Source organism: Anopheles coluzzii, chromosome 2, assembly GCF_943734685.1.
Source record: "Anopheles coluzzii chromosome 2, AcolN3, whole genome shotgun sequence".
NCBI classification, from domain to species: Eukaryota; Metazoa; Arthropoda; class Insecta; order Diptera; family Culicidae; genus Anopheles; species Anopheles coluzzii.
The window spans coordinates 123,804,266-123,822,011 of record NC_064670.1 but is presented as its reverse complement, the minus strand read 5'-3'; the positions used below and the strand labels follow the sequence as shown (position 1 = coordinate 123,822,011).

Below are 17,746 nucleotides of genomic sequence, written 5' to 3'. Positions count from 1 at the left end.
CTTCAGCCGCGCGCGCTCTTGCTTGCGAGCAAAGAAGGAGAAAAACTAAGCGAAAGGGGAACAGCAGTTCGAACCGTGCGCGAGTTGGAGGTGGAAAGAGAGCGGGGAAGGGGGGAGGAAACTTCACGCAGGCAAGCAAACCGGAACAAGAAACGGGAAAGTTGTTTAACCACTTCTCATCTCGCCCGCGGACCGCGGCGCGCGCATTGCGCATCGGAGACGTTTCACTTTGCCAGCACATCTACCCCTTCCCCTAACCATCACTCCAGGTCGGATGGCGGTTGCTCTTTGCCACCCTGCCCTGTCCGCCGTGCTCCAAAATCGCGAACCGGTGTGGGGTGAAGATCGCGAAAGTTACCGTTAGTGAAGAAGAATGGACTAGATACGAATCGCTCAGTCGCGCTCGTTTAGGAGGTCACCTCACTGAGCCAGCGAGGCGTTTGTGTAATCGACGATCGCGATCGATCGTGCGGTGTCTGAAAGTGAACACATATATGAGAGTGAGACCCCATCACCACACCCCCTTTTTTTAAACAAATTCGGTCGTTTAGGACGGAGAATCTTGGAAACCCTTTTATTTACTGTACGTTTCTATAAGTTCACTCTTTCCTTGCTTCGTATGCTATAAAAAAATACCAAAATTTGGAGCCACAAATGGGGAGTTTAATACACTGAAAGGTTCACCAGGGATGGAGGGCAGGGAGGGCAGGGAATCAAACACTCGCAGCGCACTAAGGCATCCCACTTCCTTCGCTAGACTACTTACAAACTAGTATTGGCACGTGTGATGTGTTACGTCTGTGACTCATCCTTCGTTTGCACATCAACTCCAGCAACTCCAGCAACAGGCTCAAAACTGAATACGATACTTGTTCTCTGTTCGGGCCAAACTGCTGCCCCGTCGCTGCTGCTGCTGCTGCTGGCTACCGGCGGACGACCCTGCGGCCACCATCTTGTCCAGCATGGATGGTTTCGGCGGCAGGGAAGCCGTCGACGACTGGCCGATCGCGGACGTTGCCGACGAGTTGGCGGCCGCATGCAGAATACTGGAGCTGGGTAGTGAGGACGACGTTTTGGGATGCTGTTGCAGCGTTCTTACCGGCGAGCCGGCGTGAACCGACCCAGGGAACTTGGCGAAGAACCCTTGGTGAAAGTGTTGAGCACTGCTTTGGGCCGGTATGCTGTGGTAGCTCGATTTGTTCGACTCGACCGAGGTCGATGGTTGATGGTGGTGGTGTTGCTGCTGCTGCTGCTGCTGCTGTAGAAAGCGTGGTGGCGTGCGGGAAGTCATCTGATGCGACTGCTGATTGTATCCCGAACCGGCGGGATGTGGCTGAGGTTGCGGGCTGGACCGCGTTTGGCCCAAGTTCGAGTGGTTCGACCCGGACGAGGCGGAATTCAGCGAATCTCGCGAGCCACCACCTTTGGGCATGCCATGACTGCCACCGACGTTCGGCTTACGGCCGGTGTTGGGCAACAGGGAGCGCTTCAGTGTGCCCGAGCTGTCGCCGGAGCTTTTCCGCGACTGGGACGACGACTGGGACGAGCTGTTGTTGTGATGATGGCCAACGGACGTACCGGCCGATGGGTCCTCCAGCCGTTGGTAGTTTTTCGTGGAAGGATAATCACTACCCGCCGGGCCGGACGTCCCCGTGCCCGATTTGGACGAACCGAAGCCAAACTTGGATGGGGCCACTCCACCCGCCTGCATCCCTCCGCCACCGACCGTCGTCATCGAGCCGTACGTTTTGTGCTTCAGCGTGCCACCCTGATAGTCCTTGGTGAGCTGCAGCGTGTCCTTCATCTCCACGTAGCCGCCACCCTTGGCGGGTGAAAATTCCCGCCCCGAGCGTTTCAAGCTACCGCCGCTCTGGCTAGCCCCCGACGAGGACGCTGGTGAGGGCGGTGTTGCGGCACGCGTTTTCTTCCCACTATCGCTACCGCCGTCGCTTAGCCGACCGTACTCGATTTTGCGCGGCGGTTTCAAGCTCCTCGGTGGCCTGGGCAGGGCGCTCGGCGGGAGAGAGGAACCGCGCTGCTGTGAAACGCCGGACAACATCTTCGAAACCTAGAACGATCAGATTGAAGAGGGTTAAACGGTTGACACAATGCGGAAAGGGACATTCCAACACAAACGCTACCTTATTGCCAGTGCTAGACACTCCCGAACCACCGCTCGATGCGTCACCGTTACCGCCCGTCCCGCCAATGTTGCTGATGTCGGTCATGTTTTGTCCCACCGTTTGGGACACGTGCGCCAAGTTGCCCAGTGTGCCGCTGGACGAGCTGCTGCCACCCCGGAGCTTCTGCGAGCAACGACCCTGCTTCTCTAGCAGCACCATATCGTCTGCCTTCTGGCCGCCGGCGCCACCGTTGCTCAGCTGATCGCGATCGGGCGGTTGTTCCGATCGCCGGTCCGATCCAATGTGGGCCAAATTCTGAAAGAATTGATGGAAAAAAGCATTAAATCGAAGAGCGAGCAGCGAACTATGTGTTACTGCATTACCTGTAGAAACGTTTCACTGTTGTTCGTCGACAGTACGGACACTTCGTCGGCGAGCAGCGATTGGATCGGTTTCTTGGTCGTTAGGCTGGGGAAGCAGCAGAGTCCTCGCTGGAATGGGGAAGAATCGATACACCGGAACTAAGGTTATGACTCATTGTGTCAATATAGCTTGAAATGAATCAACAGATAGGTTTCTCTTTAAAAAAATAACGATAAATAAATAAACTTACTTACCTGTGCAGTTTTGTAGAGCAATTGGGAAGCAGGAAAAGATCCGCAAAAACACACAAAACCAACCGCAGAGCACACGCATCCAGCAAGCAGTGGGTGGCATCGCTTGTAACTCCCAGTGAATGTCATCAAACGGTTGGGAAATGGCCGATCGGAACACTTCTCAAAAAACGGGGGGAAAGCACCGCGGAAAAGCAGCAACAAAAACACTTACCCAAACACAACACACATCGAACGGCACCCGTAACAGTCAAACATAATGCCAAGAGGGCACAGCAAAGAGTGAAAAGCCAACGACAAATTGGACAAATTGGAAAACACTAAAACAAATGGAACACACTTGCGGAAGAAAGCATTCAAAAACAAAAACAAACAAAATCACACACACACACACTTCAACGAAAACGCGTTAGAAGGCTTTTCCTTTCTTTTTTAAATGCATCTATTTTGGACTTTATTTCGTCTGTTTTGCCTCCATTTCCTAGCGCTTCCTAATCGTTCACGCGAGAGTCCTACTGTACATGACGATGTTGATGATGGTTGATGATGGCAACACTACAATCTAGGACCTTGTACCTAGGGGATGGATAAAAAAGCTACTAGATCCTTCATTTCTAGCAAAATTACACATCCCTTACCTATCGAGAAGCGGGGTTATGTATGTTAGGCTGCCGTTTCGCTCATACTGTAGAACGCTTTACTAAATCCATTCTAAAAGCTCTATTCACTGTTCCACTGTGCGCCCATTTGTAGTAGGCCTACTGCGCTCCTCCTTACTGTAGGCGACGAACCCTTCCCTATCGCTCTCTCTCTCTTTTTCTCATTTGCGCTTACTTATTATCGCTAGTGTCATGCAGTCATGCGGTTCTCGGCGGAAGAAAACCCAGCAACCCAAGGGAAGGGAAAGGGGGGCTAAAAACCAATAAAATAAAACATACACACTCACACTCACACACACACATAGCCCCCCAATCTCCCCCAAAAAGGCATACTTACGACGGGTTGCTCGCTTGACCCGTGATATGGAGAGCGCATTATACAAAATAAATTAGTTACACCGCTTACATGCTAAGGAGAATATGATAGTAAAAGGTATAGAAGGGACACGCGGTGCCCATCATTCCAGCGAGCTCGCCCTATCCCTCTCCCCCTCCCCACTTCCACTTCCGGAAGAAAATATCGATATATTATGTGTAAAAACAAGCATACTAATCACAACTGGGACCGAGCGCGCGCGCGCTCGCACGCCCGGGCACAGCTTCTAACCCCTCCCGGTGCCATATATCGATCAACGATTGGCCACAGAGTGTGCAAATATATTGTGTGTGTGTGTGTGTGCAACAACCGGAAGTTAATCTTTTCCAGAAATAAATACAAACTATAACAGTTACACACACACACACATGCCAACTACTAAAGGACCTTGTGCGCACACGAACTCACGCACAAAGGGCCAACTGTCGATGGAAGTTGTGCCGTAGCCATGGGCGAGTGCGCGATGCAGGATGCAGCTTTTGCTTCTTCTTCGTTTTGTTCTATCTTTGGTGTTTTGACGGCATGCAGGCAGGCGGAATGATATTGTCGCGCGGGTCGTGAGGGATGCGGAAGGTAGCAAGGGAAGAAAAGGGACAGGACATGCGTTAAGAGGGCGGCCCCTCAGTAGAACGTTTCCGGCTCGGAGGACGACGAATCGGTCGCCGAGGTGGAGACGTTTTTGCAGGATGCGGCCAGCTTCTTGCCATGGTTGCTGCTGCTGCCTGCCACCGTCGCGCTGCCGGTAGTGTTGGTGCCCACGGACGCGGTTGCAGCCGCACCGTGCGATTTCTTCGTTGCGATCGCGGGCGTGGACGTCGTTTTGGCCATGCTGTGATGGGCATGCTTCTTCGTCGAGGCGGCGATCGATGGGGCGGGCGCCTTGCTGCGAAGCTGTTTGCCACCGGCGCCCCCGACGCACGACGAGGAGGAGGTAGTGGAGGAAGCAATGGTGGTGGTGCTGGTGGCAGTGTTGCGTGTGCCACTCGGCTTGGATAGGTTAGTAGGGGCCGCATGCAGCAGGGTACTACCGTTGCCGTTCGCGTCCACGCTCGAGCCGGCCGATGAGGTTTCGCTGGCCGTGCCGAGGCCGGACGAGCCGGCCCGTCCGCCGCTAGCCGAGACCGCCTTCAGCTTGGCCGCCAGCGCGCGGGCCTGCTGGTTCAGCTGCCGCTGCTTCTCCACCAGCGACAGTTCACTCACCTTGCTGAGCAGCTGCTCGTCGAGCTGCTTCAGTTGATCGTCGATCGATTTGCGCTGCGCGTCGTAGCTTTTGCTGTCGTAGATCGTGTGCTCGCTGCCGGCGCCGAAGTTGGCCGTGCTGCTGTAGTTCGAGGTGGTGCTGCTGCTGCCCGGGGACGAGTACGCACCGACCGGACCGCCCGGTCCGCCTCCTGCCCCGCTCCCGCCGCCCACACCGGCCCCGGTGGGCAGATTGAGGGAGCTCTGGGCGAAGGAGGAAGCATTGCTGACGGTGGTCGGGCCGTAGGTGGACGCGTAGCTGGACACGACGGCCGCCGTCGCCGCCGGACCGTACGGCCCCACGACGACGGACGATGGGTCGAGCAGGGAGGCGCCGGCCCCGGTCGCCACATCGTATGCGCCGCTCGACACGTCCACGTACGACGCCTGCGAGTTGTACGCTCCCAGTGGATTCAGTGCGAAGCTATCCGACGATAGGTTGTACGATCCGTAGGAGTTTGTCGAGCCGCCGTAAACTGCAAGTCGAAAGACAGCCACTTGTTAGCAAACAATTCCAAGGACGTTCGGTCACTAGCAAGGGGATATGGGAAAATACACACTTTTCTGTCCCTGGTACGCACGAATCATTGCGTCCTTTTCAGCGAGCCGGTTCTCGACCAGCTTCAGCCGGGTCTGCAGTTCCGTGACCTTCCGGTTGGCCGCGTGTGCCTCGTCGAGGTAGCGTATCTTTTCCTGCTTCGCCTCGGCCAGAATGCGCTCCGTTTCCTGCGAGTTGCGCTCCATCGCCAGCTTGGCCACGTTGCGCACGTTCGATTCTTCCAAATTGCGCTGCTCCAGCTGGGCACATTCTGCTTCCAACCTGTGGTGAGTAAGCAGTGGCATTAGTTTATTGGAATGAGTGACGGATATAATGGCTTTACTGCGATCGTACCGTAGTATTTGCGCATCCTTCTCGCGCAGCTGCCACTTGAGGTTGTCCGTTTCGCTGTTGGTGCTGCTGCCGCTCCGGTTCGCCATATCGTTATCGTAGTCGATGCGCAGCTTCCGTTCGGCTTGTTCGCGTCGTTCGCTCGCATTCTGCAGCGATTGTAGTGCGTGCTGCAGTTGCGCACAGCGCTCCACATACACCTGCTTCTGTCGGCACTGTAATTTCGGCGAAAAAAGGCAACATTTTAGCCATCACAGTCTTAAAAACTCCTTACAAACACTAACCTCCTCCTCGAGACGCTTCAGGGCGGTATCGAGCACGTTAATGTGGATACGCTGCTCTTCCAGCGTCGCGTTCTGGGCCTGCAGCTCGATGCACTGCCGTCGATTGGCATCGATTAGCGATTTGTCTACAAACACAAGCATCGGATCGGAAGATCGTTCAGTTAATATGCTCTCTTTTGCTTCCCTCGAATCGATAAAAAGCTACTCACTTTGATTCACTAGCTGTGAGATAAGCACGTCCTGCTGCGTTCGGCCGAGCTGATGATCGGACGACGCGTGCAGCTGGCTCTGGTACACCTCCACCTGGTCCCGGAACGCTCGATTCAGCTCCTGCAGTCGGCGGCAGTCCTGCTGCAGCCGTGTGCGGGCCGCTCGCTCCAAACGCTCTCGCCGATCGCACGACTGCACCAGCTCCTCGTGCACTCGGTAGATGTTTGCTATTTCCTGTTCCAACTGTAGAACCAAAGTACAGTACATTAGACATCAATATTTGAACGCCGTAATACGCATCAGGATAAATACCTTTTGACTTTTGGCAACCTTCAGATAGCAATTATTCAGCTGCTGCTTCAGCACCTGATTCTCCTTGACCAGCGCTTCCACCTCCTCCGGATCGATGTCGTACATGCGGGTCAGGTCGGGTTGGCTTTTGCTTTTCAGCTTCGCCGCACTGTTTCCGCTCCCTCCGCCGGTGGCCGCTTCGCTGCCCCGCCGTGCTGCCTTGCTGCCCCCCGTCCCGTGGGACGACATTTTCTGCTCGCCAACGTCGCTCCCACCACCGTTCGACACGGCCGATCCACCGCTGCTCGACTGCTGCCGGCTGTTGCGGGCGGTCGTTGCCCGCGACAGCTTCACCTCCTTCGCCAGATGCTTCAGCACGTGGCTCTTGTTGATGTACTCTTCGTTGATTTCCGAAATGTCCTGCATGGGCGGAGCGGCCGGGGCGGCCTCACCGTACGAGCGGGGCCGCTCCTTCTTCATGTACGGCGGCGGACTGCCCGCATACTCCCGCCCGGACGATGCGACTGAGCTGTAGATGTCGTCGTGGATGATCAGCGTGTTGTACGACGACTGGGACACATCCATCGAGGAGCGGTTGGAGTTTGGCTCCTTGAGCGAGTTGCGGTTCGAGCCCGCCATCGAGCTGCGGTTCGAGGGACCGTCCGGGGCGGAACCGATGTTCGCGTACATTCCGCCACCACCGCCGCGCGTTTCGGACATGCTTCGGCTGCTGCTGCCCCCGGTCGGTGTGGCGTACCGTGTCGAATCCGAGGAAGTGTTGGAGGAAAACTTATCGCCAATGAATCGTCCTATGCAAAGCGAAATTGGAATAGGAGAGTGTTTCTATGAGCCAACTACCCAAAATGTTGCCTTCTTTATCAATTCTTACCTTGGATCTCATTCACCGGTGTCACATTTCCCTGCAGATTCTCCTCACCCTGCGGTTCCACACGCGCATGGCTGAGCACGTACCGTTCCTCCCGCGACAGGTTCTCGTTCGAGGTCGAAACGTCCGTATCCGACCCGGAAAGGCTACCGTTCGGTGAGCCGGGATACTTGGGCAAACCACCACCACCGCCGCCGCCGCCGGAACCACCACCGGTCGGTGGCGTTTGAGGGCACGGGGGTGGCGGCAGCATTGAGGCACCGGACGACGTCACCAGCATCGGAGGGCGCATGAATGGAAGCGACGGCACTTGGGGCTGCTGCTGCTGCTGCTGTTGCGCCGCGTTGTTGGAGGACGCTTTCCCGCTGCCGGTTCCGTTCGACTGCTGAGGTCCTGCCCCGTTCGAAGCGTACTGCGAGTAGCGTGTTGCTCCTCCATGTGACATGATTGGTTGGAGGAAAGGGTTTTCGCACCTGGCTCCTGGTTTTTACACTACCACTATTACACTCCGCTTTGTATTGCTGCGATATTCACACACGCTGATCATTCAAATTGCACGGGATGGCAACGTTTCTTAACTGCGCGATTGATGTTGTGTTCTCTTTCCCGCGTTCTGATTCGTTTGGCAGAGCCTTTAGCGATTAGCACTCACAATGATAGTTTCGTTTCATTTCCCAAATCAATCGAGATTCTCTCTTCACTGGGTCAGGGTCTGGGACACACGTTATTGAAAAAAAAAACTTCTCGATTCTCGATCGCAAAACTCTGCTTAGGTCGTGAATAAATTATGCTGCTTTAGGTTCACACATACGGTTCCATCCTGTTGCGGAAAAAGAAGAAAAACCGTGTTAAAAGGGAGCACTTTGCATCGAAACTTAACAGTAATAGGACACTAAACCGCAAAAAAGCCCCCTTTAGCGTGCGCATAAAACTTTGCGCAAAACCGTTGCATTGCGTATGGTTACTACCAGCGGACAAAACCAATAGAAAACGATACATTTTAATTCTTCTTCAGAGACTAGTGTGACGCACCTTCCTTGGTGTGAGGAAGAATGCGCCCGACTGGAATGTCGTTAATCCGGCTAAAATCGTCTTAGCCCCCCGACTAAGCCTACTGCGCTGCTCTTCCAAAACAAAGCACAACGCACAACTGCGTCCACACTGGCGTGTTCAGGATCGGGAGCCATACACACACACAGCCGACACACACATATACATCTGAACGATCGAGGTAACGCACGGGAAAGAATGTTGAATGTGTGTTCCTTCCCATTCGCGGTAGAAGAAAAATGGAAGAAGATGCGAGAGGGTTATAATAATGACACATACGGAATGGAATGTGCAGCCACATCGCGCACATCCCCACGTGCGTGCGTCTCCCGCGCGCGCTCTTTAACTTGAGCACTCGAAACACCGATATCTGGTCGCGGATGATGACGGTAATGATGATGATGATGATGGCGATAATGATGGTTGTGTGTTTGGGGAGCATATCTCGCTTCCCTCCACACATTCCTTGCAAAATCGCGTGTGCAAATGCTCTCCACTCCGCGACGATGGTGGTAGTGCCGCCGTCGAGTGTTTGATTTTTACAACACCACTGTACTGGTACGGCAGCAAAACGAGGTGAATTGTACCACCGATGGAATGCGGGACGAAAGGAATGTCTGTCCCTCATCAACCAGGGACACACGCACACACCTTCACGTGTGTAGCACACTGTGTACACAGAGCACTGGGTACGCGATTTGTGGCGAGATGGTTACACACACGATCAAGTCGCCGTTGCCCGTTCGCTTCCTATTCTTCCTCTTCTTCTTCTTCTTTGTCTGTCAAACTAATCCAATTTGATGTTTACATGTTTTGCGCAGGTGATTAGATTATCCGCAAACGGGGAATGATGATTTCCCATGGCTTCCCACTGCTACCTTTCGGTCGACCAACCAGCCGTCTCCGCTGCCCGCTGCTGTGTGCGCTGTGTGTGTGTGTGTTTGTATTGGTGTGAACTTTAAATGCCGTCGGACGGAGCGAGACAGCTGCGCCCGACACACGCAGCGAGTAAGAAGAAGAGCCTGCTATGAATGGAATGTGCCTTTGCGCCCCTCCTTCACTGTTCCGTGTGCCTTCTACGTCTCGTCTACCACAACACTACACACCACCGCTACCACCCGTTCGTTCGCTAACTTCCTTCAGGGAGCACCCTTGCCTGATTTTCGCACACACCATTTTCCAGCAAACACAGTTTTCCAACCCCGATCACGATCACGACCTTTTGCCTCCCACTTTGCCCGCTTTCCTCTGCACACTGCTGTTGCGCACGCGGCTGCTGCTGCTGCTGCGGCCAGATTATTACGCACAATCGCAAAATGATCGCGCGCGCGAGAAAGCCCCCCTTCGATCGCGCAAAAGGGCAGCCACAGACAGACACTTTTAGCACCGTGCGGATACGTACGCGAACAGTGGATTCCCTATTTCGACGCTGTTGACCATCGCTTGGCACTGGTTTGCGACACTTACGTTCGTTGCGTAGCACTAAAACGATTCGATTTTCACTCCGGCATCGACAAACGACGAACTCTGCGCCGCCGATCTGAAAAGAATTGCTAGTTGCTGCATTCTCCGCCGGTGGCGCCACGGTGCACGCAAGTTGCGCGAGGTCCAATCGTTTTTTTTTCCGCTGTTTTGAAAACGCATCGGTTCGTTAAAATGAATGAAAATAGAAGGAAACGTGCAAAACGGATCGGTATGGTACGTGGAAAGCGTTTGGGACTATATTTTATATTGATTAGCATCAAAATAAGTGGCAAAAACGTGCACGAAACTAAATAAACAAACACAAAACGCCGTAGCTATTTTTAACGAAAGATGCGTTTTTGCGTAAATTTGACCATTTTCGCTCCATTTGAAGCCCACTGTTTCGTTGTTCGCGGAAAGGAAACAATGAAGAAGAAGAACAAAAACAAGCAAATGCGAATTGGTATCAGTGTGGGCAGATTTTTGTTGCCGGTTGTTGATAGCAGCGTCAGAATTGTATCGGTAGTTTTCGGTAGGAGTTTCAATTTGTATTGTATTATAGGTTGTTTTAGGGTGATCATCTGTGAACGGATCGGTAGTCATAGCAAAAATCGGTAGGAATACAGATAAATCGGTAGCTCTGGTCACTCTGTGTGGTGTAGCCTTTTCACCGGGAAGCAGTTTGAAGTTTGACAGCTAGCTGGCAGCAGGGGGCAGCGGCTAAAAGCAAAACATTCCGAAAGTAGCAACAAGTGTACGGAAAATCTCCACCGCAAATTGCCCTGCCAGCTGATAGTTTTCTAATTACGTAAGTAAACCGACTGTCTGATAACTGAACGCATACATACCCGCTCACACGGAGCTTTAATCGGTCAAATTCTGTGCATTGAAATCGCGCCATCTCTTCCCACCCTTCCAAAAGACCGGCGGTGACAAAATGTTGCCCGGAACAAGTGCAGCACGGTGCGTCGGTTCACACATTCGCCGATTTTCCCACAGCGGTCAATGGCCGCGGGTAATGGTCGCTCGCACATGCCCGCAAATTAGTTGCTCGGTGCCAAAGAAAATGTTCGACATCCGGCAAGACGCATCTTTTCGTATGGCAAGTGTAAACATTCGCGGCTTCGCCACTACCGGTAAGAGAGTTTTCGTACATAAAAAGAGAGAAAAAAGCAAAAAAAAGCATGATAAGCGAACTGTATTATCAGCGTCCATTTGTCTGTCAATCATGAGCGAAACGTGCACGGTTGTTGATCGTACACTCCTTTGCATGAGATCACCATTTTCCGTACGATCGACATGATGAATCGCGGCTTGCCTGTTTTCGCTTGTGGCATGTTGTGTTTCGCCGCATTCCATCCGACCGATGGAACCGGTTTTTATTTTTCGTCTCGCAGCGCCTCTGTCTCTGAGGGTGCTGCCGGACAAAAGCTTCATTTCCATTTGAAACACGCTCACGAAAGCATCTTTCTCGCTGATGGCGCCCATTGTTTGGTTGTTTTCTCGCTGCACCGTGGTGTTGCTGCTGGTGGCGGTGACTGCGGCAGCCCCGAACGACTGTGGAGGGAATCGGTTTGCACCGGCCTGCATAGAACCGCAGCTGGTGGCCACCACTGCGGACGTTGACGATCTGCCAAACCATCCGGAGAAGCTGCTGATCGATGTACGCGAACCGTCCGAGCTGGCCGCGACCGGTCAGATACCGACCAGCATCAACATTCCGCGTAAGTTTTACGAGGCCCCTTCTCACTCACTCACCGTTGGTGGAATTGTTTGCTTTAATGGGGGTTTTGTTTCGGTAGTAAAAACCGTGCGCACTGAGCTCAGCCTCAGCCCGGAGGAATTCGAGAAGAAGTATGGCCGGAAAAAACCAGCTACGAATGATCCGATCATCTTCAGCTGTCGCTCGGGCGTTCGCTCAGGGCAGGCATCTTTCGTGGCCGACCAGTTGGGCTTCAAGAAGTAAGATATGGCGGATTTAATTACCATTTCGCTGACGTTTCTCGAAACTGTGTTTTTAATCCTAATTATTTCACTTCCCCTTTCGCTCTAGCGTGAAGAACTACGTCGGATCATGGTTGGAGTACGCAGCAAAGCATGACTTGCCAGTTTAAGCTGTAGCATTTCCTTCTCGTTTTTTGGTGTGTAAAGAGAATACATGTTGCCAAGGCAACGATTGCGACGGAATCCAAAACATTCACGTTCCCATGTTTGACAATACGGCAAGCGTAGGCTTAGTCGTGTGACCAAAGTGCCAACGGGAACATCTCTTTGCAGTGTGTAATAAAGTTATTCCCCCTTTGCATACGATAAGTTCAAGCGTGAGGTTAATTATCGCTTCCAAAATATCACATCCAACGGTTGTTCGTTGGCAGCCATATCTGTGGCAGCCAAATTAAAATTATCCTTATCTTGCCGACTCCGATAAGACTCTATTATCTACCAACAACTCAGCCAAAATATACCCAACTTACCAACTTGCGTCTGGGAACGTTCTATCGTTCATATTCGTTCGTTTCAGTGCAAAGCCTACAAGCCAACAGGACGGCCAACAACAACGCTTGCTACAGTGCTAACACGATGTCGATCGCTACATACGAGGAGGTGCTGGACCTGCCCAACCACCCGGAGAAACTGCTGATCGATGTCCGCAATCCGGATGAGCTGGCCGACACGGGCAAAATTCCTACCAGCATTAATATTCCCCGTAAGTGTCTATGTACCCTGTAAGAAGGAGCGAAACGTTCATTCTCAATTATTCCACACTGTTGCTGTCCCCGTGAGCCCCATTGCGTTCTTTATTGCACACTAACACTAACGATAACGTTTCTTCAATCGTGGCAATCTTGGATCACGCTCACATTCGCTCCACAGTGGATAAGGTAAAGCAGGCGTTCGGGCCGGAAACGAGCGACGAAGCGTTTGCCCAACAGTATGGAGTGCCGAAGCCGGGGCTGGATCACTATCTGATCCTTTCCTGCCGCACCGGTCGGCGTAGTCAGATGGCACTTGAAGCGATTGCCGAGCTTGGTTATCGAAAGTAAGCACCGCAGTAAATATTGTTTCTCGCCGTCGATTTCCAACTCATTCCTAGCGGGTGGTATAATACTAATAAGACTTCCGCAATCACCGAATCGGCCCACTAATTTCTCCCAAACTGTAAAAAGGGGCTTGCTTTTGCGATGCGATGCGATCGGGTGCACATTTCGAAACATTTTCTTTGCCTGCTTAACCCCTTTCCGCGCGTTCATACCATCATGCTTAGTAAGTGCATCGTGTTTGTTTGTTTTTTCTCCAAACTTTCCCATTCCAGTGCCCCAGCTCGAGGAAGGATTGAAGCTGGACGATGAAGCGTTCAAAGCAAAGTTCGGACGCGACAAGCCGAGCACCAGCACGGAAGTGATTTTCCACTGCAAGATGGGTGGAAGGGCGCAAAAGGCGACGGATCTGGCCAGCAGTCTCGGGTTCACCAAGTAGGTAGTTTGGTGCAAATGATCGGTAGAGTAGTGTAGAACGGGCCTAAATTACGCGATCGCATCGTCCGCGCTTTGAAATTCATCCTTCCTATTGGTGATGGGGGGGTGGTTGGTTGGTGGTGTCTTTAAAATTCATCTCTTTCTTCCATTATTATGTGTTCAATTAAGACTTTTATTTATTTTGAACCTTCAATAGGCTAACCGGGTTTGTTTTGCTACTTTTTTTCTAGCGCCCGCAACTACAAGGGATCCTGGACGGAGTGGGCCGAAAAGCAGGGAAAGTGAAACGGGGGAGAAGTGGATTTTAGACTCTACTTTCAAGCAGTCTGTTAGCTCAACATTTCCAGTTTACGGTGGACAGTGGAATAAACTAAACACGTTCAGCCTAACACCGTCCTTTCACTCTATTACTTCGCTAAAGATGACCCTATTTAATTACCTTTGTCGATTAACGTTTATGCTTTCCATTTGCTTAAGATTCTTCATAACTTCTTAAGGCAAAACAGTACGATAGGTTTCTTTCGTAAGACATTTAACTATGATCAAACCGTAAACGCAATGGCATTGTGATTAGAGTAGAACATTCTAATCCGAATGTGATCGTTTATTTCGTTCCATTTCTCTACCGCTTCAGTTCGCTGTGCTGTTGGTGTTTGGCCGTCAGAGTTGATTTAACGGCTTCACGAACTATTTCTGCTCCAGCTTCCTTGCTGATCATGATTAGCTACGGGTACTGCCTCCTGACTAGCTTTCTTTGTCAAGACTAATGTCGACTGCTTTCCAATTTTGGTTTTTTTAATGCTGATTCACAGCAATATGGTATGTTTACGGAATGCACAATCCGTACACATATGGATAGATTGTATCTATTCGTTGCGAGATATGGTACACATTCTTATATAAACGATTCATGTTTACTTTATATTGATCGTTTGGTTGTGATTTGCCACATTTTGAATACATTCTGCTCAGTATGCAATGCAATGAATTGGGGCTGGAAATATTGACATTCTGCTTAGGAATAGATTTGGATCGATTGTATCATTTCGTAGTCAATGTATACATTTCATTTTTCCAACCGACTTTTTTTTTAGCATATTTTGGATACATTCTCTACATTGTAATACGAATGCTGTGGGCAAATTTGAACTTTGTCATCACAAATGACATAAATTGCACATCAGCGACCGAGGCCTGCCATCTGCTTTTCATCACAATGACAATGGGGTAGTGTCGGATGCACCGTAAATAAAACCAATGCTAATATAAAGACAAGCGTCTCTTGTACGGCAAAAAAACAACAAACTAATATACTATTTCCTGAATTATAAGTTAGTTAGCAGGCCAACTTTATCCTTAGTGATCGCGAGCGAGTGCGAGCGAGCGTGAGCCTTGTTTACATCTTCATATGATACATTTCATACAATCATTACACAATGTTATGGTTTTTTTTAATCAAATTGGCTGTACACGAACTCTCTACGGAATTCTACGATCATTTATATACAAAATTGGCTCATTCGGTCAGCGAAGTTTAATAACCACTGGCCCTGCTGACATCGACTTGCACAAATCGCAGCTCAAGTGCAACCTCAACATGCCTCTCTCTCTCTCTCTCTCTCTCTCTCTCTCTTTATATTTCTCTCTCTCTCTCTTTCAAACATATCGCTATTTGTCGATCCTTTGGTCAGTGACCCGGACCATAGAACGGAGGAATCCGGATTGGACCGTGCTAAGTGTGTTTCAGGCGGACAAATAGACAACACTAACAACATTCCAAGCGTTTCCCCAAATTTCTTTCAAAAGGACGGCTAGTACACTACGAAAACAAACATTTTCTAATTAGCAGAACACATTCTGCCACGTAAATGGCCAATTTTTATTTTGTAGCATCTCTTTACTTTCTGACACTCTTGATGGCGCCTGTAACGGCAGCTTGACGTTGACCATCCGATGCCCCTTTAGGCAGGGAGCTGACCGCAGCCTTGATAGCCTGTCCTGTCGCGGTTTGCTTGTCCATGGTTGTTGCTTCGGTGTTGCTTCTAAGCTGTAGCGTTTGAATAATGTGTGTGGAATCAGCGTTGGTTTCAGCTGCTTTCTGACACGGTTGTGATGCTGAAGTTGGACGTGCGGCTGGTTTTTATACCAAACGGGCTTTGATCCCGGCACTGGCAAATACATTGTAGCATATTTCGCACACACCAATACATTACAAGCCACCCAAAGTGTTGACAAATGAGCGACTATTGTCCCCTCCGACTAAGACTGGAGCGATTGTGTGTTCCAGCTCCAAACGGAAGTTGATATTGCTTGCAGCGCAGTTTGAGAGTACAGTCTGTTCCCGAGTTACGCGGTTCTCGACTTACGCGGATTCGGAGATACGCGGTTTTCTAAATTTGACAGATCAAATGTCAAATCAGTACAATTTGCTTCAAGTTCGGTATGAATTGCATTTTTGCTAACAAATTGAAACCGCTTAAAAGCCAGAAATATTAGAATTTTTCGCACAAATCATATCAAGTAAATGATAAAGTGTATAAAAGTACTAAATAAAATCAAAAACTCTGATTAATGAATAGTATTTTATTCAAAAAATGTGAAATTCGACTTACGCGGATATTCGAGTTACGCGGATTCGCCGGGAACGCAGAAACCGCGTAACTCGGGAACAGACTGTAGTCGTGATAATAATCATGGTGGGGGGTGGTGGTGGGTGGTGGTGTTCGGACGCGACAAGCCGAGCACCAGCACGGAAGTGATTTTCCACTGCAAGATGGGTGGAAGGGCGCAAAAGGCGACGGATCTGGCTAGCAGTCTCGGATTCACCAAGTAGGTAGTTTGGTGCAAATGATCGGTAGAGTAGTGTAGAACGGGTCTAAATTACGCGATCGCATCGTCCGCGCTTTGAAATTCATCCTTCCTATTGGTGATGGGGGGGTGGTTGGATGGTGGTGTCTTTAAAATTCATCTCTTTCTTCCATTATTATGTGTTCAATTAAGACTTTTATTTATTTTGAACCTTCAATAGGCTAACCGGGTTTGTTTTGCTACTTTTTTTCTAGCGCCCGCAACTACAAGGGATCCTGGACGGAGTGGGCCGAAAAGCAGGGAAAGTGAGACGGGGAAGAAGTGGATTTTAGACTCTACTTTAAAGAGGCCTGTTAGCCCAACATTCCCAGTTTACGGTGGACAGTGGAATAAACTACACACGTTCAGCCTAACACCGTCCTTTGACTCTATTACTTCGCTAAAGATGACCCTATTTAATTACCTTTGTCGATTAACGTTTTTGCTTTCCATTTGCTTAAGATTCTTGACAACTGCTAGAGGCAAAACAGTACGATAGGTTTCTTTCGTAAGACATTTAACTATGATCAAACCGTAAACGCAATGGCATTGTGATTAGAGTAGAACATTCTAATCCGAATGTGATCGTTTATTTCGTTCCATTTCTCTACCGCTTCAGTTCGCTGTGCTGTTGGTGTTTGGCCGTCAGAGTTGATTTAACGGCTTCACGAACTATTTCTGCTCCAGCTTCCTTGCTGATCATGATTAGCTACGGGTACTGCCTCCTGACTAGCTTTCTTTGTCAAGACTAATGTCGACTGCTTTCCAATTTTGGTTTTTTTAATGCTGATTCACAGCAATATGGTATGTTTACGGAATGCACAATCCGTACACATATGGATAGATTGTATCTATTCGTTGCGAGATATGGTACACATTCTTATATAAACGATTCATGTTTACTTTATATTGATCGTTTGGTTGTGATTTGCCACATTTTGGATACATTCTGCTCAGTATGCAATGCAATGAATTGGGGCTGGAAATATTGACATTCTGCTTAGGAATAGATTTGGATCGATTGTATCATTTCGTAGTCAATGTATACATTTCATTTTTCCAACCGACTTTTTTTTTAGCATATTTTGGATACATTCTCTACATTGTAATACGAATGCTGTGGGCAAATTTGAACTTTGTCATCACAAATGACATAAATTGCACATCAGCGACCGAGGCCTGCCATCTGCTTTTCATCACAATGACAATGGGGTAGTGTCGGATGCACCGTAAATAAAACCAATGCTAATATAAAGACAAGCGTCTCTTGTACGGCAAAAAAACAACAAACTAATATACTATTTCCTGAATTATAAGTTAGTTAGCAGGCCAACTTTA

General features: G+C 50.1%; 2 protein-coding genes across 15 annotated transcripts; one reads left to right on the top strand and one right to left on the bottom strand.

The window, feature by feature from the left end:
* Window positions 1-546: 546 nt before the first annotated feature.
* Window positions 547-11,024, bottom strand: LOC120947996 (uncharacterized). Of its 9 annotated transcripts, none has more exons than XM_049606560.1 (11): window positions 10,934-11,024; window positions 7,575-8,391; window positions 6,707-7,494; window positions 6,394-6,637; window positions 6,185-6,309; window positions 5,904-6,115; window positions 5,572-5,831; window positions 4,973-5,487; window positions 2,507-2,614; window positions 2,142-2,438; window positions 547-2,068 (listed from the first exon to the last, which is right to left on the bottom strand). In XM_049606560.1, the coding sequence occupies exons 2-11, from the start codon at window positions 8,014-8,016 to the stop codon at window positions 851-853; spliced, it is 4,209 nt and encodes a 1,402-aa protein (XP_049462517.1). In that variant the 5' UTR covers window positions 8,017-8,391; window positions 10,934-11,024; the 3' UTR covers window positions 547-850. The 9 variants fall into 9 exon arrangements, with proteins under 9 accessions (XP_049462517.1, XP_040219867.2, XP_040219866.2 ...); XM_040363933.2 differs by lacking the exon at window positions 10,934-11,024 and adding an exon at window positions 10,024-10,526; XM_040363932.2 differs by lacking the exon at window positions 10,934-11,024 and adding an exon at window positions 10,089-10,526.
* On the top strand, window positions 11,014-16,782 carry LOC120947997 (rhodanese domain-containing protein CG4456). Of its 6 annotated transcripts, none has more exons than XM_040363941.2 (4): window positions 11,014-11,221; window positions 11,633-11,809; window positions 11,888-12,047; window positions 12,139-12,361. In XM_040363941.2, the coding sequence occupies exons 1-4, from the start codon at window positions 11,023-11,025 to the stop codon at window positions 12,197-12,199; spliced, it is 597 nt and encodes a 198-aa protein (XP_040219875.2). In that variant the 5' UTR covers window positions 11,014-11,022; the 3' UTR covers window positions 12,200-12,361. The 6 variants fall into 6 exon arrangements, with proteins under 6 accessions (XP_040219875.2, XP_040219874.2, XP_040219873.2 ...); XM_040363940.2 differs by lacking the exons at window positions 11,633-11,809; window positions 11,888-12,047; window positions 12,139-12,361 and adding exons at window positions 12,607-12,792; window positions 13,399-13,558; window positions 16,624-16,782 and having other exon boundaries at window positions 11,023-11,221; XM_040363939.2 differs by lacking the exons at window positions 11,633-11,809; window positions 11,888-12,047; window positions 12,139-12,361 and adding exons at window positions 12,607-12,792; window positions 12,960-13,125; window positions 16,624-16,782 and having other exon boundaries at window positions 11,023-11,221.
* The last annotated feature ends 964 nt before the right edge of the window (window positions 16,783-17,746 follow it).